This window comes from Notolepis coatsorum (assembly GCF_963971535.1).
Source record: "Notolepis coatsorum genome assembly, contig: SCAFFOLD_263, whole genome shotgun sequence".
NCBI lineage: Eukaryota > Metazoa > Chordata > Actinopteri > Aulopiformes > Paralepididae > Notolepis > Notolepis coatsorum.
In genome coordinates, this window is record NW_028173848.1 from 143127 (window position 1) to 168709 (window position 25583).

A 25583-nucleotide genomic window follows, 5' to 3' on the forward strand; every position below is an offset into this window, starting at 1 on the left:
AATAATAATAATAATAATAATAATAATAATAATAATAATAATAATATTTATACAAAGGTTCACTACTTCTGTATTAACTGTGGTGACTCTGCAAAAGTAAAAACTAAAAGAGCAGTGATCCCCAGCTGAAAGAATAGAGATGATGTGTATAATGGATATACTTCCAAATGCTGAGTAATACACAATATGCAGGGGGAGAAACAGGTGAGCAATAACTACACAACATGCAGGGGGAGAAACAGGTGAGCAATAACTACACAACATGCAGGGGGAGAAACAGGTGAGCAATAACTACACAACATGCAGGATACGGTCCAGAGGTCCAGTCCAATAATGAACATCTCCAACAATGGCTTTATATAGAAACAGATACCTGTGCATATAGTGTCTCTCTGCCAGAGAGGACCACCCAACATGTTGTACAGGATACAATGGAGAGTACTACAGTATAATATCAATTCCTGATTAATTGAAAATGGGGGACCCTGATGTAAACCAGACGAAAGTCTTTCTCTGGTCTGCATCCCCTTAACAATTGTGTGTATTGAGCCGTACTGTATTGTACCCATTCTGCAATCTGTTAATAAAGTTTTCAATCAATCAATTAAATCAATCAATCAATCACTGGTGATACATCTGAGGGCTGAGTGATGCAGAATCCAAGGGCTTAAGAGTGTAAGCAGCAGCGTGTCTATGAACCACATCTCCATCATCCAAGATAGACAGAAAAACTGCTTCAACGACCGTCTTTCTGCTAATCATTTGGAAACTGGTTCTGTTGCTGTACAAGAAGCCCATTTCTTTCTCTGCAGCTTGTTTATGAGGCATTCAAATGTAAATTAAGATATGTATGTGTCCTGCAGAATGAGCTGAATCATCTCTCAGCATGAGTTGAATCACCTGCTGTGCTGAACCTTTTCTCCTTACCAACAGATCTTCAGTCAATCGAAACCACTTTGACTAATAAATGATCAGATGCAAATCTGAGACAGATTACATAATGGGTTTTCAGAACAAAATCATATCATATTGGATAGAGGTCAACTGTAAACTGCAATAGCCAAAGGTCTAATATGATGTTTAGTGATCACACTCTGGATGAATAAGGGCACACACACGGCAGGATGCAGGGCCTTTTCCTTGATTGGCACATTGGTTTATGGTCAGGAGTCAAGTGGTTTCAGGCCTATTCGATCTATTTACCTATTAAACCTCTTTTGTCTCTATGTCATCCAATGCTGTACCGTAGCCGAACATCTCTCAGAAGATTGCTCCATATTTTAATGCTTACTAGATCTAATTTGATGTATTGTATATTATGTTCCTGTCCAAAACATCTTGCCTCGAAGTATTCTGTCACAACGTTGCAGTGTTTCTGGTACCATATGTCATCGCTCTACCCTCATAGCAATGGACCCTAACCCAATGGACCCTAACCCAATGGACCCTAACCCAATGGACCCTAAGCCAATGGACCCTAACCCAATGGACGGAACTCAAATTCATGCACCGATGACGCCGTTGTGAACAGAGTGCCAGGTGAAGCCAGAGGGCACTCCTTGAATCTCTCTCTGATGCCTGGCAACATGGAAGGGTGCCCTGTGTCCTGCTCCCACCAACAATAACAACACTTTGCATTCTGATTTCCATATCTTCCATTCATGGCGGGAGGGAGGCCTCGTTCGGATTTGTCACTCGACTCCATCGTCTCCAAACAGGCTCAGTTTCATCCTCCAGGAGCCAGGAAGCAGGAGCCTCTCTCTCCACTGAGGACGCAGCAGCAGCCAGGAGCCTCACTCTCCACTGAGGACGCAGCAGCAGCCAGGAGCCTCTCTCTCCACTGAGGACGCAGCAGCAGCAGGAGCCTCTCTCTCCACTGAGGACGCAGCAGCAGCCAGGAGCCTCTCTCTCCACTGAGGACGCAGCAGCAGCCAAGAGCCTCTCTCTCCACTGAGGACGCAGCAGCAGCCAGGAGCCTCTCTCTCCACTGAGGACGCAGCAGCAGGAGCCTCTCTCTCACTGAGGACGCAGCAGCAGCAGGAGCCTCTCTCTCCACTGAGGACGCAGCGAGCAGCAGGAGCCTCTCTCTCCACTGAGGACGCAGCAGCAGCAGGAGCCTCTCTCTCTCCACTGAGGACGCAGCAGCAGCCAGGAGCCTCTCTCTCCACTGAGGACGCAGCAGCCAGGAGCCTCTCTCTCCACTGAGGACGCAGCAGCAGCCAGGAGCCTCTCTCTCCACTGAGGACGCAGCAGCAGCAGGAGCCTCTCTCTCCACTGAGGACGCAGCAGCAGCCAGGAGCCTCTCTCTCCACTGAGGACGCAGCAGCAGCCAGGAGCCTCTCTCTCCACTGAGGACGCAGCAGCCATGAGCCTCTCTCTCCACTGAGGACGCGAGCCAGCAGCAGGAGCCTCTCTCTCCACTGAGGACGCAGCAGCAGGAGCCTCTCTCTCCACTGAGGACGCAGCAGCAGCCAGGAGCCTCTCTCTCCACTGAGGACACAGCAGCAGGAGCCTCTCTCTCCACTGAGGACGCAGCAGCAGCCAGGAGCCTCTCTCTCCACTGAGGACGCAGCAGCAGAGCCTCTCTCTCCACTGAGGACGCAGCAGCAGCCAGGAGCCTCTCTCTCCACTGAGGACGCAGCAGCAGCAGGAGCCTCTCTCTCCACTGAGGACGCAGCAGCAGCCAGGAGCCTCTCTCTCCACTGAGGACGCAGCAGCAGCCAGGAGCCTCTCTCTCCACTGAGGACGCAGCAGCCAGGAGCCTCTCTCTCCACTGAGGACGCAGCAGCAGGAGCCTCTCTCTCCACTGAGGACGCAGCAGCAGCCAGGAGCCTCTCTCTCCACTGAGGACGCAGCAGCAGGAGCCTCTCTCTCCACTGAGGACGCAGCAGCAGCAGGAGCCTCTCTCTCCACTGAGGACGCAGCAGCAGGAGCCTCTCTCTCCACTGAGGACGCAGCAGCAGGAGCCTCTCTCTCCACTGAGGACGCAGCAGCCAGGAGCCTCTCTCTCCACTGAGGACGCAGCAGCAGGAGCCTCTCTCTCCACTGAGGACGCAGCAGCAGCAGGAGCCTCTCTCTCCACTGAGGACGCAGCAGCCAGGAGCCTCTCTCTCCACTGAGGACGCAGCAGCAGGAGCCTCTCTCTCCACTGAGGACGCGGGCAGCAGCAGGAGCCTCTCTCTCCACTGAGGACGCAGCAGCAGCAGGAGCCTCTCTCTCCACTGAGGACGCAGCAGCAGCCAGGAGCCTCTCTCTCCACTGAGGACGCAGCAGCAGCAGGAGCCTCTCTCTCCACTGAGGACGCAGCAGCAGCCAGGAGCCTCTCTCTCCACTGAGGACGCAGCAGCAGCCAGGAGCCTCTCTCTCCACTGAGGACGCAGCAGCCAGGAGCCTCTCTCTCCACTGAGGACGCAGGCAGCAGGAGCCTCTCTCTCCACTGAGGACGCAGCAGCAGCCAGGAGCCTCTCTCTCCACTGAGGACGCGAGCAGCAGGAGCCTCTCTCTCCACTGAGGACGCAGCAGCAGCAGGAGCCTCTCTCTCCACTGAGGACGCAGCAGCAGGAGCCTCTCTCTCCACTGAGGACGCAGCAGCAGGAGCCTCTCTCTCCACTGAGGACGCAGCAGCCAGGAGCCTCTCTCTCCACTGAGGACGCAGCAGCAGGAGCCTCTCTCTCCACTGAGGACGCAGCAGCAGCAGGAGCCTCTCTCTCCACTGAGGACGCAGCAGCCAGAGCCTCTCTCTCCACTGAGGACGCAGCAGCAGGAGCCTCTCTCTCCACTGAGGACGCGGCAGCAGCAGGAGCCTCTCTCTCCACTGAGGACGCAGCAGCAGCAGGAGCCTCTCTCTCCACTGAGGACGCAGCAGCAGCCAGGAGCCTCTCTCTCCACTGAGGACGCAGCAGCAGGAGCCTCTCTCTCCACTGAGGACGCAGCCAGGAGCCTCTCTCTCCACTGAGGACGCAGCAGCAGGAGCCTCTCTCTCCACTGAGGACGCAGCCAGGAGCCTCTCTCTCCACTGAGGACGCAGCAGCAGCCAGGAGCCTCTCTCTCCACTGAGGACGCAGCAGCAGCAGGAGCCTCTCTCTCCACTGAGGACGCAGCCAGGAGCCTCTCTCTCCACTGAGGACGCAGCAGCAGGAGCCTCTCTCTCCACTGAGGACGCAGCAGCAGGAGCCTCTCTCTCCACTGAGGACGCAGCAGCCAGGAGCCTCTCTCTCCACTGAGGACGCAGCAGCAGCAGGAGCCTCTCTCTCCACTGAGGACGCAGCAGCAGCCAGGAGCCTCTCTCTCCACTGAGGACGCAGCAGCAGGAGCCTCTCTCTCCACTGAGGACGCAGCAGCAGCCAGGAGCCTCTCTCTCCACTGAGGACGCAGCAGCAGCCAGGAGCCTCTCTCTCCACTGAGGACGCAGCAGCAGGAGCCTCTCTCTCCACTGAGGACGCAGCAGCAGCAGGAGCCTCTCTCTCCACTGAGGACGCAGCAGCAGGAGCCTCTCTCTCCACTGAGGACGCAACAGCAGCCAGGAGCCTCTCTCTCCACTGAGACGCAGCAGCAGCAGGAGCCTCTCTCTCCACTGAGGACGCAGCAGCAGCCAGGAGCCTCTCTCTCCACTGAGGACGCAGCAGCAGCAGGAGCCTCTCTCTCCACTGAGGACACAGCAGCAGCAGGAGCCTCTCTCTCCACTGAGGACGCAGCAGCAGGAGCCTCTCTCTCCACTGAGGACGCAGCAGCAGGAGCCTCTCTCTCCACTGAGGACGCAGCAGCAGCAGGAGCCTCTCTCTCCACTGAGGACGCAACAGCAGGAGCCTCTCTCTCCACTGAGGACGCAGCAGCAGCAGGAGCCTCTCTCTCCACTGAGGACGCAGCAGCAGCCAGGAGCCTCTCTCTCCACTGAGGACGCAGCAGCAGGAGCCTCTCTCTCCACTGAGGACGCAGCAGCAGCAGGAGCCTCTCTCTCCACTGAGGACGCAGCAGCAGCCAGGAGCCTCTTTCTCCCACTGAGGACGCAGCAGCAGGAGCCTCTCTCTCCACTGAGGACGCAGCAGCAGCAGGAGCCTCTCTCTCCACTGAGGACGCAGCAGCAGCCAGGAGCCTCTCTCTCCACTGAGGACGCAGCAGCCAGGAGCCTCTCTCTCCACTGAGGACGCAGCAGCAGCCAGGAGCCTCTCTCTCCACTGAGGACGCAGCAGCAGGAGCCTCTCTCTCCACTGAGGACGCAGCAGCAGCAGGAGCCTCTCTCTCCACTGAGGACGCAGCAGCAGGAGCCTCTCTCTCCACTGAGGACGCAGCAGCAGCCAGGAGCCTCTCTCTCCACTGAGGACGCAGCAGCAGCAGGAGCCTCTCTCTCCACTGAGGACGCAGCAGCAGCCAGGAGCCTCTCTCTCCACTGAGGACGCAGCAGCAGCCAGGAGCCTCTTTCTCCACTGAGGACGCAGCAGCAGCCAGGAGCCTCTTTCTCCACTGAGGACGCAGCAGCAGCAGGAGCCTCTCTCTCCACTGAGGACACAGCAGCAGCAGGAGCCTCTCTCTCCACTGAGGACGCAGCAGCAGGAGCCTCTCTCTCCACTGAGGACGCAGCAGCAGGAGCCTCTCTCTCCACTGAGGACGCAGCAGCAGCAGGAGCCTCTCTCTCCACTGAGGACGCAGCAGCAGGAGCCTCTCTCTCCACTGAGGACGCAGCAGCAGCAGGAGCCTCTCTCTCCACTGAGGACGCAGCAGCAGCAGGAGCCTTTCTCTCCACTGAGGACGCAGCAGCAGCCAGGAGCCTCTTTCTCCACTGAGGACGCAGCAGCAGGAGCCTCTCTCTCCACTGAGGACGCAGCAGCAGCAGGAGCCTCTCTCTCCACTGAGGACGCAGCAGCAGCAGGAGCCTCTCTCTCCACTGAGGACGCAGCAGCAGCAGGAGCCTCTCTCTCCACTGAGGACGCAGCAGCAGCCAGGAGCCTCTTTCTCCACTGAGGACGCAGCAGCAGGAGCCTCTCTCTCCACTGAGGACGCAGCAGCAGGAGCCTCTCTCTCCACTGAGGACGCAGCGATGGCCATAAAGTGAGTCACTTCACGTCGGTTCCCAGGGGCCTTCACTGTTTTCAATAGGCAGCAACGTATCGCAGTGGAAAACATCAGGGAGCTTTGTCCTCACTGTGAGCCTCACCGTTGTGTTGTGAAGTTTTATTACAGAACAGGTTGGGTTGAGTGCTACAGTAAATGTATTAAATGCCAGAATAGTCATATTGTCGATGTATATTTATCTGCTGTAACATGAATTGCCCAGTTTGGGGACATGCTGATAAACTTGACCTTGACCTTGACCTATATACCAATCATCTCTACAGCTGTATGACATTACTGAAATGATTTGCGTGTTTAGCATGTAATTATGTTCTATTGGAAGGAAGCATGATGTGCAAATTATACCAAGTAATTTGGGAGGGGGGGCAATCATAGTGACCCTGTACTATAGACTATGGTATAATGTTTCTTCCACGGGGGGCTAATCTCCATCGATCGATCTCCATCAGGGGTGTAAAAAGTACCCAGAAGTTATAAGTATGGGTACCGTCTCAAAATCGTACTCAAGTAAAAGTATCTGGCTAAAAACACACTTGAGTAAAACTCAAAGGTTTCTACCTTTAAATGTACTTAAGTACTAAAAAGTTCAAATAAAAAAAAATAAAAAAAATCTTACTGTCTATTCTTCTGCTAGCAGGTGTTTAATCAAAGATCCCCGCCTTCTAGTCTTGCACACAGACCAATCAGCATTGAGTATGGGCGGGTTCATTTTCCATTGATGGGGATTTGATTGTCAGTTTTTAAATAAAGCGCGCGGCCGCAGGATTAATAACATTAACGTTAGTTCGGCCAGAGAAACAAATATACTAACTAAAATAGTTGGAACTGCGAGATATGTACTTTGTACTTTGTAGGACTGCATTTTAAATGTAAAGAGTAAAAAGTATGTTTTTTTCCCTCTGAAATGTAATGGAGTAAAAGTACAAGTATTACAAACCTAATAATACTTGAGTAAAGTACAAATCCCCCAAAACAGTACTTAAGTATTGTAACTAGGGATGTTCGATATTGGCTTTTTTACCGATACCGATATACCGATATTGTCCAACTCTTAATTTCCGATACCGATATCAACCGATAGCGATATATGCAGCCCCCCCCCCCCCCCCCCCCCCGCGCAAAAAAACAGAATAATTTCAGGTAATTAACATTAGATATCTCTTGTTGTGGAATTAACACAACATTATGCATACTTTTGACAATAAATAAAATCTGAATTTGTTCTTACTTGCTTGCCTGGGTAAATAAAGATTAAATAAATGTAAAAAAGAAAAGAAAATAATTTTCTTTTTCTTTTTTTTAACCGATACCGATCATTTTCGATATCACATTGGCCTATAATATTGGTAAGCCGATAATATCGGACATCCCTAATTGTAACAAAGTACAGTTACTCAAGTACTTTCCACCCCTGATCTGGATCCTCTTTTCAAGGGCAGGTTGTGCTGCTTCAAGGATCCACTTGAAGACGTTGAGACGTGGAGCGAGTCTGTGGACAAGATCCTGGGCTGTAAAGGTGAGGAACCATTGTCAGGATTTGTGTAAGACTGCTATAAGACTGTTATAATAATGATGAAATATAACAACATCTAGTTAATCAAAGCCTTTCTCTCAACCCGGCTGTATTTGTACCAGTGGAGGCTGCTGACCAGATTTTTAGGTGAAGCACAAATTATTATATTATATATTAAATTATATTTTTTAAACATCCCCAACGCTGCAACACCCCCATTTCTCCCAGGTGTCAGGCTCCTCATTCGCTTCCATTCATTTTGGGGACCATGTTTAAATATCATACTTCTGAAGTATAAACAAACTATACTGCTGTGACGATTTCAATAAAACAGACCTTTCTGAGTCAATGGTATGCAGTGGCGTTGCGCAATATGTCGGGGCCCCCCCGCAGGGCAGACCACTCCCCTAAAGGTGCGGCACGGTGGTGCAGTGGTTAACACTGTCGCCTCACAGCAAGAAGGTCCAGGGTTCGATTCCCGCTTGGGGACCAGGTTTCCATGATGCCAGGTACTCAGGTGGGGTATCCCCCAGGCCTTTCTGTGTGGAGTTTGCATGTTCTCCCCGTGCTCGCAAGGGTTTCCCCCCTGGTAAGATAAACCCAATGGAAAAACATGCACAACAACAGATCGCTAACGCTGTGGCGTCCTTGACGAAGACGGACAGGAGCACTTGGATTGGTCCCCTGGCGCGGCTCACGTTGACGCCTGTCTGCTCCCGGCTGCCCTTGGGGGGGAAGGACGACGGGATGGGTTAATCGCAGAGACGAATCGCATCGGCAATTCTAAAGAGACAATGCATGCGTGTGTGTTCCGGTGTGTGTGCTAAACTAACCGCTGTGTGTACCGCTAAAACATTGAGTGTCGTTGCATGCCGAATAAAGACCTCTGCAACAGGTCCTGCATTATTATTTATTATTAAATCAAACCAAGCAGACCATGGCTCGGCGGCCCGATCAAACCAAGCAGACCATGGCTCGGCGGCCCGATCAAACCAAGCAGACCATGGCTCGGCGGCCCGATCAAACCAAGCAGACCATGGCTCGGCGGCCCGATCAAACCAAGCAGACCATGTACAGTATACAGAGGCTAATATACTATCAATACTACTATTGAATATACATACACTATAGGGTGACCAGATCCCAATAAACCAAATGTGGGACAAATGGTATGTTTGTGAGGGACAATGTGGGACCCCCCCCCCCCCCCCCCCCCCCCAGTGCAGCCCCCTCCCCTTTTTTTGGTGGACTGTCCCTGTCGCCTCCTTCAAGGCTCATCCACCACTGTCCTCATTAAAATGACCACAAGCCTATTTGCTTTGCCCTTATTCATATTTTCTTTTTTCCCCTTTTGTCTCTAATGGGTGTTAAGTACTCAAAATAAATAAAATTACCACCTAGACTTACTATCACTTATGATTATAGGTCTGGACCCGCAGTCTTATCACACACACACGCACGCACACACACACACACACACACACACACACACACACACACACACACACACACACACACACACACACACACACACACACACACACACAGCTCTCCCCCCTCTCTCTTATTCTGCCCCCCACAGATTCTGGACTAACCCCCTCTGACACACAAAGTAAAGTGTCTGCCACACACTGCCACTTTACTTTACTGCCATTAATTAGTTTATTTATTTAGTGTACATCGTATTAGTTTACTGCCATATCCATCATCTCACTGCCACTTTACTACTTACTACTTTATTGTATTATTGTATTTTACTGCCATTATTTATTATTCATACTTACTATGTACCACTGCTGCTAAAAGTGTTGCACTAAGTTCTCGTTTACCTCTATTTACATTCACTCATACATTCACTTTTTTTTAGCTACTGTCTACATTGTATATAGTCCTGCATACTGTCCATATGTTACTTTATAGTGTACTATGTTACTTTATTGTTATGGTTTGACACCGACCCCAAACGCTAACGACACAAGAGAGTAGGATTCAGAGTTGCCAACTACGAGGGCTTGTTTATTGGTACTAGGAATAAGTGAAAAAAGGAAAGCAGGTCAACAAGAACAGGTACAATGAACAAGGGGCAAAGTTCTGCTGCTCTGCAGCTTCTCCCGGAAGGGTAGTCTTGGGAAGCAGGTGTCGACTTCTGTACCGCTCTGCAGAATTCTCTCGGGGATTCTCAGATGTTTGTGCGGGACCGAGAGAGGGAGAGAGGGAACGGGTCAGTGACAGAGCAGACTTGAAACGAGCAGGGGAACAGGGTGTGAATCTCTTCGTGTTAACAACACAGTGTGCAATATTCCAAAAAACAGCCCAAGTGAATTATCTTCATGAAAACACACAGTGAGCAAAAATCCAAACAACGTCCCAATGTGAAATAATATCTTCGGCGTGAGCAAACACACGGAGTGAGGTGGAAGATCCCAAAAATATTATTCCATAAGCAAAATAGATAATGGCTGGGTGAGTGACTGTTTGACAAAAAGGGTGGTAGTCTTCAGCGTAAGGTTACTGTTGAATGCCCACGCTCTCCCTTAAAGGTCAGATCGATAACTTCATAACTCATTGGTCTGCTCATCTTGACCTCAAACAGCGTCCTGCGAGGTGGTTGACATGCAGAACCAAACGAGTCTACAAAATGTTGTTGTTACCACTGACCGACAAGAGACAGCGAATGCACCGTTCCGACCCCCGTCAGTCATCGACCTTAGGTCGAGTGATTGAAGTTGCGGAATCTTTTATTTTATTTGCACTGGGACGGACTCTCTTTATTCAGATGAGGTCCATTTCCCTTATCCGTTACACGTATTATCACTGTATGGCTGTACTTGATAATATCAGTTATACAGAATCCACCTTTCTCCTTAATGCATAATCCTATTATAGCTAGGGATAAAGCCACTTATTCTATTTCATTCTATTCATATGTCTCCTTCTACTCCGTCTGGCTGGGAAGCCACACTCAGGAGGTTCTTTTTTACATCATAAATCAGGCACATTACGGGACCGCGTGGTTGTCGGCTGATTTCTAAAGTCTTTACATCATAAATCAGAACCATTAGGGTGAAGTTACAATGCAAACACATTTCATGCTTACCCGGCCGTCTGGTCAGAAGAAAGGATACAAAGGTTATTTATAAAGAGGTATTTTTAATTAGAAAAAGCTAGTTACAAGAAGAGACTGAAGTGGAAAATTTCCAATTCAGTTTAAAATAAGCACAAAACAGAACATCTCATCACGCACGGCTTGGCCCCGTGTCTGGCAGCAGCATCTTCTCTCTCTCAAAAAAGTCTCTAAGCAACCTCTTCCTCTCTCTCCAGCTCAGTGTAAAATCTGCCTGTGATCTCGCCAGTTGGCCCTTATAAAGGGCCCCAGATCTCTTCTGCTTATTGGTCCAAATACAGCGCTGTCACCGTGATGTCATTTCACCAGCCAGTCAATGCACGGCTCGTGGGGACTGGCTCTCCTCCCATTTTACTCCACTAGGCCGTAACTCGAAAAGTAATTGTAACATTTTCGCTGGAACAGACTCCCTTTGTTCTCTGCTGTGGAAAGTCCCCTCACTCCCCATCTCACTCAGACCCCACAAAGGGTTAACCAGTTTAATGCGTCTGCCGGCCGGAGAGCTCCGGTAGACAGATGCATCTGTACAGACCAAGCAGTATCGAAGTGAAAGCAACTCACACCTCCAGCATGAGTACATAGCCCAACACATACTACAGATATACACAGATACACATACATGTATAATACAGTACATATATATATAGCATATAGTGTACACATACATATGCACATACTGGTTTTATTCTATGCAGACAGGACAGGGTTAAACTGTGCCGACTTGCTCTCAGCTCAGGCCTGCTCTTCACTCCGACTGCACATTAACTGTAACATAGTTTTATTAGTGTATAAAGAGTATACAGGTCATATACATAGCTCCAATCATATAAACATAAGAATATTATACAAAGTGTCACTCGTTGACTTGTGGCACTTAACCTGTGTTTACACATAACGTGTTTCTATTCCATTGTCCAGGAAGAATCTACAGACATTCCCCATAATGATATATAAGATCAGGATGTCATACTCAGTGTCACTTAGTTGGCTGTGACACTTTACACCCCCTCTGTCATCCTGGTCGGTCATTTTCCATTGTCTTAATAGCGTCTGTACTGGGGGACGAGATGGCGATTGTGGGGTCACGTGGCTGTGACTCTCCACACCCCCTCTGCCATCTTGGTACCTTGCTACCCTGGTAGCCGGCGGGAAGACTTGCATCTGTTGTTCCCTGGCTGGACGGCTCGACAGGATAGGGGTCACGTTGTTGCTTGGTATCCGGCGGGAAGACTTGCATCTGTTGTTCCCGGCCGATGCACCCAGGTTGTTGTCGTCTTCGTCATCTTGGTCATCTTGGTCATCTTGGTCATCTTGGGGTCACCCCCTCTGACCTCTTGGATCTCTCCCATAGTTTGAGGTAGGTTGATTTGTCATTTCTCAGGCGACCCCCACGGGTCCCCGAGAATTGTAGCAGCAGTCCTCTATTGAAGTGTGGTTGGCCTGGTCTTGTGACCCTGTCCGTAGGCCTCGCAGGACATCACAGATACAGTCCACAGAGGACTCATTTCTTTTCTCTCTTTCAGGTCCATTCAGGGCTCTCGTCGCCCTGTAACCTGGGTCCAGGCCGATGTCTCTCTGTCTGGTCTGGGAGGTCTAGGAGGTCTGGGAGGTCTGGGAGGTCTGGGAGGTCTGGGAGGTCTAGATGAGGACCTTGAGGATGCTCTGGAGCTTGACCTATCGTGTGACCCTGTCCGTAGGCCTCGCAGGACATCACAGATACAGTCCACAGAGGACTCATTTCTTTTCTCTCTTTCAGGTCCATTCAGGGCTCTCGTCGCCCTGTAACCTGGGTCCAGGCCGATGTCTCTCTGTCCGGTCTGGGAGGTCTAGGAGGTCTGGGAGGTCTGGATGAGGACCTTGAGGATGCTCTGGAGCTTGACCTATCGTGTGACCCTGTCCGTAGGCCTCGCAGGACATCACAGATACAGTCCACAGAGGACTCATTTCTTTTCTCTCTTTCAGGTCCATTCAGGGCTCTCGTCGCCCTGTAACCTGGGTCCAGGCCGATGTCTCTCTGTCCGGTCTGGGAGGTCTAGGAGGTCTGGGAGGTCTGGGAGGTCTGGGAGGTCTAGATGAGGACCCTGAGGATGCTCTGGAGCTTGACCTATCCCGGTCTTCCTCCAGTTCCGATTTCTGACCTGAGTCAGTATATTCCTTCTTGCCATCCGCTGCGTCGTCCGCTGACTCCGGGGGTCAGCCCCCCCCCCCCCGTCTAAGAGTGTGGCACTGATTCAGGTTTTGTCCCTTTACCAGCGCACCTTTACCAGCGCACATTGTTCACAGGCCTTTCGGACTGTTGTTTCCGTCCACTTCCTTCTTGCACAGGGGGTCTACCCTGTGTTGTGCTTGTCTCGGTCCAGACTGGGTAGTTAGTTACTGTTTATGTCTGGTATTAGCTCTGGCTAGTTAGCCAGCTTGTAGATTCAGGCTATGTAGCCTCTTATAGACTCAGCTCCTGCTGATAACACCAGTCTGTATTATTACGCCGGTTCCACTTCCGTCACAGTAGCAGGACTTATGCAGGACTTATTCTGATTTTATGTAAACATTAGGTTATTTCTAGTTCAGGTGACCTGGTACCTATTTTTCTACTTAGGTTTCGACTGTAAGTAAACATTACGTAACTTTTTAGTCATGAGTGATCTTTCACTGCAATCACAAAAATATACTTTAAGTGTGATTCTTTCTTTGAGTAGAACCTTCTACGTTTTTGACTGTAAGAAAACATTACGTAACTTTTTAGTCATGAGTGATCTTTCACTGCAATCACAAAAATATACTTTAAGTGTGATTCTTTCTTTGAGTAGAACCTTCTACGTTTTTGACTGTAAGAAAACATTACGTAACTTTTTAGTCATGAGTGATCTTTCACTGCAATCACAAAAATATACTTTAAGTGTGATTCTTTCTTTGAGTAGAACCTTCTACGTTTTTGACTGTAAGAAAACATTACGTAACTTTTTAGTCATGAGTGATCTTTCACTGCAATCACAAAAATATACTTTAAGTGTGATTCTTTCTTTGAGTAGAACCTTCTACGTTTTTGACTGTAAGAAAACATTACGTAACTTTTTAGTCATGAATGATCTTTCACTGCAATCACAAAAATATACTTTAAGTGTGATTCTTTCTTTGAGTAGAACCTTCTACGTTTTTGACTGTAAGAAAACATTACGTAACTTTTTAGTCATGAGTGATCTTTCACTGCAATCACAAAAATATACTTTAAGTGTGATTCTTTCTTTGAGTAGAACCTTCTACGTTTGGTTTTTTCAAATCTGTAATTAATTCTACTCCAGAGGCACCTGACAGCAGTCATTTCGGTTCATATTCTTTCGGCTTTTGATACCTATTTAAATAGTATAAAGCCCAACTCACTTGAACTTATGTTCTTAGCCCCGGAACCTCCAATCCGTTTTGACAGACCTATAAACCAGTGACTTGGCCGCCCAAGCACCACAGCGTCCTGTATGCTGAGGCTTCCAAGTCCCCACAAATCTGATAGGCCCGTCGGATACAGAGACCCTGATGCTCGCTCTGTCCCCCCGCATCAAGGTGCTAAGCTTGATGAGAGTTTGCAGAGTCTCAATTTTTTACCCATAGGCGCTGGTGAGTGTACATCTCATGCAGCTGATATGGCTGGTAGGGTGCTAACCCACCAAATGGTTGCTGTTCTGGGGTTAGTTTCTCCCCCATCTTTCTCCCGTCAAGTGCAGGTTGCACTTGCTTGAGTGTCATGTGTCAGGGCCCCAGAAGGTAATTTCTCCCTTTGTTGCCCTCATCTCTGCTTGCTGCTCTGGGGTTAGTTTCTCCACCATCTTATCCCCTGGATCTTGACCGGGGGTCCTTACTTCTCTTTCCATCATTTGGGCCATTGAAGCCCCTTTGGTGAGCTAGCGTCTCCTTGTGCTAGCTTCTCTTGAGCTATCACTCAATATGTTGAGTAATCAGAACTGTGTTCAGTTTCAGAGGTATTTAGCTCCCCATCCTGTTCAGGCTCAGACTCAGTTTCACCTGAAGGTGTCATCTGTGGCCTCGGGTTCTGATCCTTCATCTGAATGTCGCCATCCTCCTCTTCTGGGCCATAGAAAATGGAACAGTGCTCATAATTGATGTTTTTGGCCTTTAGGTACTCGTCTAGAGAGTTGAACGCCTCTATGTCAGTGGAGGGAGATACTCGTTTTGAGGTGGAGCCTTGCGCCTCATAAAGAGGAAAAATGACTACATCGTCTTCTTGGTTCTGTCCATTTCCAATATCCTGTGGCAGAACAGGGTCTCCATTTATGGGTTCAAATGTCAGGTCCGACATAACCACACACATAACCATCCAGTCGTCATCACTCTCCTCATTTTGTGGTGATTCCTCCACCGTCAGTTCCCTGTGGTCTAGATCTATGGATTGTTCACGTTGAGAATCTTCATGATTCAACCCTTGCTCTTCAATTGACGCTTCCGTCTTGACCGCATTCTCAGCCTGCATAAGCAGTGTCTCAGGAGGCAGAGCGGTCGTCTGGCAATCGGAGGGTTTCTGGTCCGATTCCAGCTTGTCCCAGGTAGTGTGTCGAAATGTCCCTGAGCAAGACACATAACCTTTAACTGTTCCAGTTTTGCAGGTTGGCACCCTGCATGGCTGTCTCCGCTGTCTGTGGGGTTTAAGCTCTGCCTTCGTCTTGAAGGTCTTCCCACACTGGTCACAGCAGTAAGGTTTCTCTTCTGTGTGTACCACGTGGTGTCGTTCAAGATCTGCCTTTCTCTTGAAGCTAATGTCACACTGGTCACAGCAGTGGGGTCTCTCTCCTGTGTGTACCATGTGGTGACTTTTAAGATTCCCCTTCGTTTTGAAGGTCTTTTCACACTGGTCACAGCAGTAAGGTTTCTCTCCTGTGTGTACCACGTGGTGTCGTTTAAGGTGATGCTTTGTCTTGAAGCTCTTTCCACACTGGCCACAGCAGTAAGGTTTCTCTCCTGTGCCAATTACTGCTTGCTGTACAGCCGGCAGCTCTGGGTATTGTGATTTGCTTGGTTCTGTGAATTCCTCCCTTGTTGTCCTCACCTCTGCTTGCTGTTCTGGGGTTAGTGCGGCCCACTCGTCTGGAGGTAGGTATATGTAATTCTTCTTCCGGGATTTAAATTCCTCCCTTGTTGCCTTCCTTTCTGCTTGCTTTTCTGGGGTTAATGCGGCCCACTCGTCTGGAGGTAGGTATATGTAATTCTTCTTCCGGGATTTAAATTCCTCCCTTGTTGCCTTCCTTTCTGCTTGCTTTTCTGGGGTTAATGCGGCCCACTCGTCTGGAGGTAGGTATATGTAATTCTTCTTCCGGGATTTAAATTCCTCCCTTCCTTTCTGCTTGCTTTTCTGGGGTTAATGCGGCCCACTCGTCTGGAGGTAGGTATATGTAATTCTTCTTCCGGGATTTAAATTCCTCCCTTGTTGCCTTCCTTTCTGCTTGCTTTTCTGGGGTTAATGCGGCCCACTCGTCTGGAGGTAGGTATACGATGCCGGAAGGATCCTTTTTCCTTGTTCTCTCCTTGGTCGTTTTCGGGGGAGGCTCCTGGGAGGCCCCCCCTTTGTCAGATAGCATTATGACTTGGTCATACAGCCTACACTCGATACGTAGCTGGTCTTGTGACCATGCTGCGCATCGGGCTGCCAGTAGGTTACCCCCTGGGACTCCTCCGAATAGCTTTTCAAGCAGAAAGCATGATCCCTGCATGGGTGTTCCATTCATGACTGATTCGGCTGCAACACTGAGGGACATGCTCCCGTCTCGCACCTGTGGGATCAGTCTTTCCACCATGTTATCCCCTGGATCTTGACCGGGGGTCCTTACTCCTCTTTCCATCCGTTGCGCCATTGAGGCCCTTTCGGGGATCTCCAGTCTTTTGAGATGTCTCAAGATGCGAACTAGCTTCTCTTGTGCTAGCTTTGGTTGTGCCAGCTCCTCCTGAGCTAGCATTGGTCGCTAACTCCGGCTACTTCGCCTGCTGTTAGCTCCTGGCTTTGTTAGCCGATGGTGAGCTAGTTAGCTTCCGTCTGGCTACGGCCATGGCTCTTCCGTCTGGCTAGAGCCAGCTCATGGGTGTTAGCACTGGCTTGTTAGCCGATGTAGTGCTAGTTAGCTTCCGTCTAGCCAGCTCATGGGTCTTCCGTCTGGCTAGCTCATGGGTCTTCCGTCTGGCTAGCTCATGGGTCTTCCGTCTGGCCAGCTCATGGGTGTTAGCACTGGCTTGTTAGCCGATGTAGTGCTAGTTATCTTCCGTCTAGCCAGCTCATGGGTGTTAGCACTGGCTTGTTAGCCGATGTAGTGCTAGTTATCTTCCGTCTAGCCAGCTCATGGGTCTTCCGTCTGGCTAGCTCATGGGTCTTCCGTCTGGCTAGCTCATGGGTGTTAGCACTGGCTTGTTAGCCGATGTAGTGCTAGTTATCTTCCGTCTAGCCAGCTCATGGGTCTTCCGTCTGGCTAGCTCATGGGTCTTCCGTCTGGCCAGCTCATGGGTGTTAGCACTGGCTTGTTAGCCGATGTAGTGCTAGTTATCTTCCGTCTAGCCAGCTCATGGGTGTTAGCACTGGCTTGTTAGCCGATGTAGTGCTAGTTATCTTCCGTCTAGCCAGCTCATGGGTCTTCCGTCTGGCTAGCTCATGGGTCTTCCGTCTGGCCAGCTCATGGGTGTTAGCACTGGCTTGTTAGCCGATGTAGTGCTAGTTATCTTCCGTCTAGCCAGCTCATGGGTCTTCCGTCTGGCTAGCTCATGGGTCTTCCGTCTGGCCAGCTCATGGGTGTTAGCACTGGCTTGTTAGCCGATGTAGTGCTAGTTAGCTTCCGTCTAGCCAGCTCATGGGTCTTCCGTCTGGCTAGCTCATGGGTCTTCCGTCTGGCCAGCTCATGGGTGTTAGCACTGGCTTGTTAGCCGATGTAGTGCTAGTTAGCTTCCGTCTAGCCAGCTCATGGGTCTTCCGTCTGGCTAGCTCATGGGTCTTCCGTCTGGCCAGAGCCAGCTCATGGGTGTTAGCACTGGCTTGTTAGCCGCTCCAACTGATGGTCGAGTCAGTCGAGTCGAGTCAGTCGAGTCAGTCGGTCGAGTATCTTTGGGCTAGGAGCCATCCAGCTCGCCTTTCTGTGAACGGTCGTTTTGACTTCGCTTCACATCCAGTCTCCCCTCCTCACAAACAGTATCTTTGGGTAGTTGGCTCTCCAGTTCGCCTTTCTGTGAGCAAAGCATGAAAGTGATTTTTGCATTGTAACTTCACCCAGAGCTCTATAAACATTATATTACCCTTTAGTTGTGAGTAAACGTTGCTTTAATCACAAAGATAGAGCTTTCTATTCATTTGTGATATCCCCAAGTAGAGCCTTCCACTCGAGTTGCCAGTAGAGCTTTCTACTTTAATTTGAGCCAAATCTGTGATTTAATTTTACTCCAGGGGCTTTTGACAGTAGTCCTGTCTTCTTCGGCCGTTTAGCACCTATTTTGGTTAGTTATAAATGCACATCGCCAGGGACGCCATGTTGAATGCCCACGCTCTCCCTTAAAGGTCAGATCGATAACTTCATAACTCATTGGTCTGCTCATCTTGACCTCAAACAGCGTCCTGCGAGGTGGTTGACATGCAGAACCAAACGAGTCTACAAAATGTTGTTGTTACCACTGACCGACAAGAGACAGCGAATGCACCGTTCCGACCCCCGTCAGTCATCGACCTTAGGTCGAGTGATTGAAGTTGCGGAATCTTTTATTTTATTTGCACTGGGACGGACTCTCTTTATTCAGATGAGGTCCATTTCCCTTATCCGTTACACGTATTATCACTGTATGGCTGTACTTGATAATATCAGTTATACAGAATCCACCTTTCTCCTTAATGCATAATCCTATTATAGCTAGGGATAAAGCCACTTATTCTATTTCATTCTATTCATATGTCTCCTTCTACTCCGTCTGGCTGGGAAGCCACACTCAGGAGGTTCTTTTTTACATCATAAATCAGGCACATTACGGGACCGCGTGGTTGTCGGCTGATTTCTAAAGTCTTTACATCATAAATCAGAACCATTAGGGTGAAGTTACAATGCAAACACATTTCATGCTTACCCGGCCGTCTGGTCAGAAGAAAGGATACAAAGGTTATTTATAAAGAGGTATTTTTAATTAGAAAAAGCTAGTTACAAGAAGAGACTGAAGTGGAAAATTTCCAATTCAGTTTAAAATAAGCACAAAACAGAACATCTCATCACGCACGGCTTGGCCCCGTGTCTGGCAGCAGCATCTTCTCTCTCTCAAAAAAGTCTCTAAGCAACCTCTTCCTCTCTCTCCAGCTCAGTGTAAAATCTGCCTGTGATCTCGCCAGTTGGCCCTTATAAAGGGCCCCAGATCTCTTCTGCTTATTGGTCCAAATACAGCGCTGTCACCGTGATGTCATTTCACCAGCCAGTCAATGCACGGCTCGTGGGGACTGGCTCTCCTCCCATTTTACTCCACTAGGCCGTAACTCGAAAAGTAATTGTAACATTTTCGCTGGAACAGACTCCCTTTGTTCTCTGCTGTGGAAAGTCCCCTCACTCCCCATCTCACTCAGACCCCACAAAGGGTTAACCAGTTTAATGCGTCTACCGGCCGGAGAGCTCCGGTAGACAGATGCATCTGTACAGACCAAGCAGTATCGAAGTGAAAGCAACTCACACCTCCAGCATGAGTACATAGCCCAACACATACTACAGATATACACAGATACACATACATGTATAATACAGTACATATATATATATAGCATACAGTGTACACATACATATGCACATACTGGTTTTATTTTATGCAGACATGACAGGGTTAAACTGTGCCGACTTGCTCTCAGCTCAGGCCTGCTCTTCACTCCGACTGCACATTAACTGTAACATAGTTTTATAAGTGTATAAAGAGTATACAGGTCATATACATAGCTCCAATCATATAAAATAAACATAAGAATATTATACAAAGTGTCACTCGTTGACTTGTGGCACTTAACCTGTGTTTACACATAACGTGTTTCTATTCCATTGTCCAGGAAGAATCTACAGACATTCCCCATAATCATATATAAGATCAGGATGTCATACTCAGTGTCACTTAGTTGGCTGTGACACTTTACAGTTACACACGAAAATTGGAATAGGTCAAGACAGTCAAATAGATAACTCACCCAGGCGAGATGCGTTAAAGGAACTGGAACGATAGTGAAGGCGAGCGCGCCACGGAGCAGGTATCCCAGCGAAGGCTTCTAGGAATTCCTGGAGAACAGCACAGAGAAACAGCAGCAACGGGGAAAAACATCCAGCGACAAAGCAAGACGATCCAACACTTAGGGTGGGGTAAAACGGGGTATAAATAATGAGGGATCGATTGATTGAAAAGCAGTGACAGCTGGGGAATGTGATTGACAAGCGTGGGGAAGTGAGAGAACCAATCAGCGACGTCTCTGATGACGTCAACGGGGGGAAACGTGTGAATGAGGGAATAGGACCAATTGACAGAAAAATGAATGAAAACAAAGCGAGGGTGGTTAAAGGGGCAGAACGAGTGAGAGAGCAAGGACAGAAACCTCACATTTATGTTTATAGTGTACTATATGTTACTTTATGTTTATAGTGTACTATATGTTACTTTATGTTTATAGTGTACTATATGTTACTTTATGTTTATATTAGATCTTGTTCTTTATATACACCGTGGGAAGGGGGAAATGCAATTTAATTTATCTGTATGTCTTGCACATTACGAGAGGTGACAATAAAGCTGACTTTTACTTTTGACTAACAAAAGTAACTCACCAAAACAACTCACAAGTCCAGGGATTCACACTGGCACTGCAGTGATGAGAGCAGGAACAGTAATGGCACAATAATAAAGTACAGAATACAATTATCTTCCACCTGCACTGATTTGTGCGGGGGGGGGGGGTGCTGAGCAGCGGAGATACTGTAACAGCAGCATGTGTAACTGATCTGATCCGTAGCGCGCGTGTATCCCTTGCCTGGGTTCCTTGCACCAGGCTCGAACGGATCCTCCGCGCGAAACAACGCAGTTGTCATGTCGCCTGGATGTCCAGGATGCGGTGTCACTCGCGGTCAGATACTAGTAACGTTACCGCGACGCATAGAGGTTCTTCACATTGGCTGGGGGGGGGGGGGGGGGGGCGTTAGCGCGGATGACAACGAATCATGCGGGACATAGTCTCAATTTGCATGACGCGTGAAAAGAGACAGAAATGCTGTGCAATCACGCGCAATGCGTGGCGTCTGGTCACCCTAATACACTATTCATTTCATTTACACTATACATTTCATCAAACCAGCATGTTATGTCTCCTTTAACTGTGGGTGAAAAGAGGAAGAACTACAATGACCAGAATGCCTGGCAATGTTTACTTCCTCCTCCACAGAGGCACTAGATCAGCCGTGCATCGGCAACGTACGCTAGCCTAGCCACAAGCTAGCGGCAAACATTCATTCATTTAGGCAGCACCACTAACACAGTGCACATGCAAATATTATCTGCAGGCTACATTAGCAGCCAGCAGCCAACGTGATACATTACATTGTGTTTATATGTGACATAGCCAAGTTAACAACGTTTCAATCCCTTAAGTTTCTAAACAATTCGGCTAGCTAACGTTAGCCATTAGCAAAGAACGCTAGCCTAGCCACAAGCTAGCGGCAACATTCATTAATTTACACTAACACAGTGCACATATATTATCTGCAGGCTGCATTAATGTTCTTCTTCAGGCAAAATGAGTCTGACACACAGCGCGACAAGACAAGCGGTCACTGATCATTCAGCATGAGACCGCGGTCCGTGTAGTGTACGTTTTGAGCTCAAAAACGAATCCAACGAACAACACAATGTCAACATGAGACCGCGGGTCCATGAGCGTTTTGTGTTCAGTGTTCACTCTTTGCAGCGCAGGGCACTGAGTGGCTCTACTGCAGTGCTGACAGCCTTATCAACAGTGCTGCACTTCCTGGTTTAATAGCACAGGCTTCAGCTGCTCAGAGATATATATATCTCTGTATGTCATGCATGTCTTAAATGTAATGATTAGATTAGTTTAGATGATTCGATTAGATTCTTATATCTGTATGTTGTGTATGTCATTGATTGATTGATTGAAAAGTTTATTAACAGATTGCAGAATGGGTACAGTACAGTACAGCTCAATACATACAATTGTTAAGGGGATGCAGACCAGAGAAAGACTTTCGTCATAAATGTCATGAATTGAAAATGGGGGACCCTGATGTAAACAAGACGAAACTCTTTCTCTGGTCTGCATCCCCTTAACAATTGTGTGTATTGAGCCGTACTGTATTGTACCCATTCTGAAATCTGTTAATTAAAATGTTCAATCAATCAGTATATATTTGTTATTTATTTTTGGTATAGTGGTTAACAAGCATAATTTAATGTTGCCCAGTTGTGGCCTGTTGAGGGGCAATACATATCAAAAGTTCCAAAACATCTATTCTGTTTGTATTTGTATGATCCACTATATAAACATAGTAATTATAATATCTACATAGCCTACACATGGCATTTGATTGGAGGCTAGTCTCACTTTGTCCCACAGCAACATTAAAATAGTTTAGATTTGTGTATGTTGTTTATGTAAAAAAAAATCTTGAAAGTAACGCAATAGTTACTTTCTGAAGTAACTAGTTACTTTTATAATTTGTAACTGACTAAGTAATTTAGTTACTTTTTGGAAGAAGTAACTAGTAACTGTAACTAGTTACTTTTTTAAAGTAACTTGCCCAACACTGCCAGGCAGACTCTGATTGGATTTCAAAGGCTGCCAATCATTCATCCTCGGTGTATTATTGGATTGTCAAGGCTGTCAATCATTCAATCCTCCATTCAATGGCAAGAGTTTAACTGCACAGTCCGTGCTTAGATGAAGTTAATAGCCTATTTTGATTGGCTATTATTTATTATTTATTTAAAATGGGTCAACCTGTGCAGATATTCTGCACGAATATTACTGCAGTCATTACTGCAGTGCAGGCCTGCTCAGAGCTGTCAATTTTGGCCATTTTTGAAGAAAAAAAAATGCACTGGCATTTTTTTTACAGAGGAAAACTTTTCGAATAAAAAAGAATTAAAAAAAATATATATAGAGATATGTAAATGAATAATAATTATGAATTATGAGTGAATTTGTGTTTCACGTGTTGTCATAGAGAAACCTCCACTGATTTGTACCCACTGTGTCTACTCGACTCGTTCTGATCTGTCACTCCTAAAGCCGGACAGATAGCTTTCCGGGAGTTCCTGAGGTCCGAGTACAGCGAGGAGAACATCCTGTTCTGGTTGGAGTGTGAGCAGTACAAGAAGATCAAGACGGTCCCAGAGATGATCTCGTCCGCCAACAGGATCTACTCAGAGTTCGTCCAGACTGAGGCGCCCAGACAGGTGACGGGAGCTGATTCACAAACTGAAAGTCAAGCAAGGCTGAGAGACCATGTGCCATTTGGAAGAATCGATAAATCGGGACAAAATTATCGATAAATATCGCCATTTTTATTCGTATTTAAATAATTTTTTCAAAAATATATTTTACTTTTTTATATTTATTATTATTTAAACAACTAATTTATGTTTATTTTGCAGCAATTCTTTGCAGTTGCCGCCATCTTTAGTGTTACAGATTTCCCAATTCAAAACTACCACCATTCAGCCTTAGAGTCAAGGGGTTTAGCTTCTAGCTTCTTCTAGCTTCTTCTGAAGCTACGTGTGGATGATTCCAGTTTTGCAAATGCCGACGTAGAGCTGGAAGGTCGCTACACCCCCAGAGCATCTTCGGTACAAAGCCGGGATTTCATTCACGTGATTTTAATCTTTTCATGTCTGATGTTTCATTAGTCGGAGCTTAACGTGGAGCGAGAATATATATACAATATATGATATTAGCCCCCAGATAAGCTTACGTCCTCTGTTTACAGGTCAACATAGATTGTGGCACCAGAGAAAACATAACCAGAAACATCTCACAGCCGACCCTGACTTCGTTCGATACGGCTCAGAAGTTGATCTACAGTCTGATGGCCAGGGATTGTTACCCACGGTTCCTCAAGTCCAACGTCTACCAGCGACTGCTGAGGAGAGCGGATGCAATGTGACTTTGATCAAAACCGACAGGCTCTCAAAGACGCCATTTATTTCAGCGTGGATAGCGGGTTTATGCCCTTCCGGATCAGATCCACAGTGTAGCAGAAATAGCTTTTCTCCACCCGAATGATTCAGTAGTCTCTCTCTCTCTCTCTCTCTCTCTCTCTCTCTCTCTCTCTCTCTCTCTCGCTCTCTCTCTCTCTCTCAGGCAGTGTCTCTCTCTCTCTCTCCACCCGAATGATTCAGTAGTCTCACTCTCTCTCTCTCTCTCTCTCTCTCTCTCTCTCTCTCTCTCTCTCTCTCTCTCTCTCTCTCTCTCTCTCTCTCTCTCTCTCTCTCTCTCTCTCTCTCTCTCTCTCTCACCCGAATGATTCAGTAGTCTCTCTCTCTCTCTCTCTCTCTCTCTCTCTCTCTCTCTCTCTCTCTCTCTCAGGCAGTGTCTCTCTCTCTCTCTCTCTCAGGCAGTGTCTCTCTCTCTCTCTCCACCCGAATGATTCAGTAGTCTCTCTCTCTCTCTCTCTCTCTCTCTCTCAGGCAGTGTCTCTCTCTCTCTCAGGCAGTGTCTCTCTCTCTCTCTCTCCACCCGAATGATTCAGTAGTCTCTCTCTCTCTCTCTCTCTCTCTCTCTCTCTCTCTCTCTCTCTCTCTCTCTCTCTCTCTCTCTCTCTCTCTCTCAGGCAGTGTCTCTCACTCTCTCTCCACCCGAATGATTCAGTAGTCTCTCTCTCTCTCTCTCTCTCTCTCTCTCTCTCTCTCTCTCTCTCTCTCTCTCTCTCTCTCTCTCTCTCTCTCTCAGGCAGTGTCTCTCTCTCTCTCTCTCCACCCGAATGATTCAGTAGTCTCTCTCTCTCTCTCTCTCTCTCTCTCTCTCTCTCTCTCTCTCTCTCTCTCTCTCTCTCTCTCTCTCTCTCTCTCTCTCCACCCGAATGATTCAGTAGTCAACCACAGCTCATGAAAAATTGAGACATGTGTTGTATTGTTTTCTATTTGACTATGTTTTATTAATAAAAATGTGTACACATGATAATTCAATAAAGATGCTTTTTTTGTATCTTCCATCCATGAATGTTTCTTATTGTAAACAGTACAAATCCATATCAATTCTATATTAACTCTTTCTCTGCCACGCTGGGAACGGGATCTGGCTATGTGCTGCCACGCATTAAACCAATGGGGTCGGCCACCTTGTTTGCAGGGCTATAACTATATTCTATTATTATAGCTATGGATGCAATACTATGGCCCATTTGACATCGAGTATCTATCGTTCAAGATGTGAAGAAGAAATCATTTATCCATCCATATGTAGGGAATGCAAATAGATGGTTATCCTACCATCGTAATTCTACACATAGTGGAATCATTATGAACAGGTACATGGTCCTATCACAAGCGGGGCGGGAGTTTTCAGAACCAGCCTATCAGAATGGAGTACCTGAGTGGAGTCCCACAGTGACAGGCGTGTCCAGGCATGTAGGACCAAGACGGGATGTTGAGACAAGACGTTGCCCACGAGAGAAGCACGGAAAATACTGTCTCTTCACGAAACTACTAGAAGTTGCCGTTAAGCCAAGACAACTTCTAAGAAGAAGTAACGGACATTAGAACGGACAGTCTAATAACCGTGTGTGGTCGCAGTGTTATCATAACGTGAGTTTTATGCGACAAGTACCCTCGTGTCTAAGAGAATACCATGCTAACCACAACAATGGCGGCGTTCATTTCTGAAAAGTA

General features: G+C 47.8%; 1 protein-coding gene across 1 annotated transcript; it reads left to right on the forward strand.

The window, feature by feature from the left end:
* Window positions 1-224: 224 nt before the first annotated feature.
* On the forward strand, window positions 225-23860 carry LOC311247689 (regulator of G-protein signaling 21-like; the record flags this gene model as incomplete). The annotated part of the gene is made up of 4 exons (XM_084338698.1): window positions 225-242; window positions 7504-7585; window positions 22987-23153; window positions 23684-23860. 4 exons carry the CDS (start codon window positions 225-227, stop codon window positions 23858-23860), a joined length of 444 nt encoding a protein of 147 aa, XP_084194824.1.
* Window positions 23861-25583: the final 1723 nt, after the last annotated feature.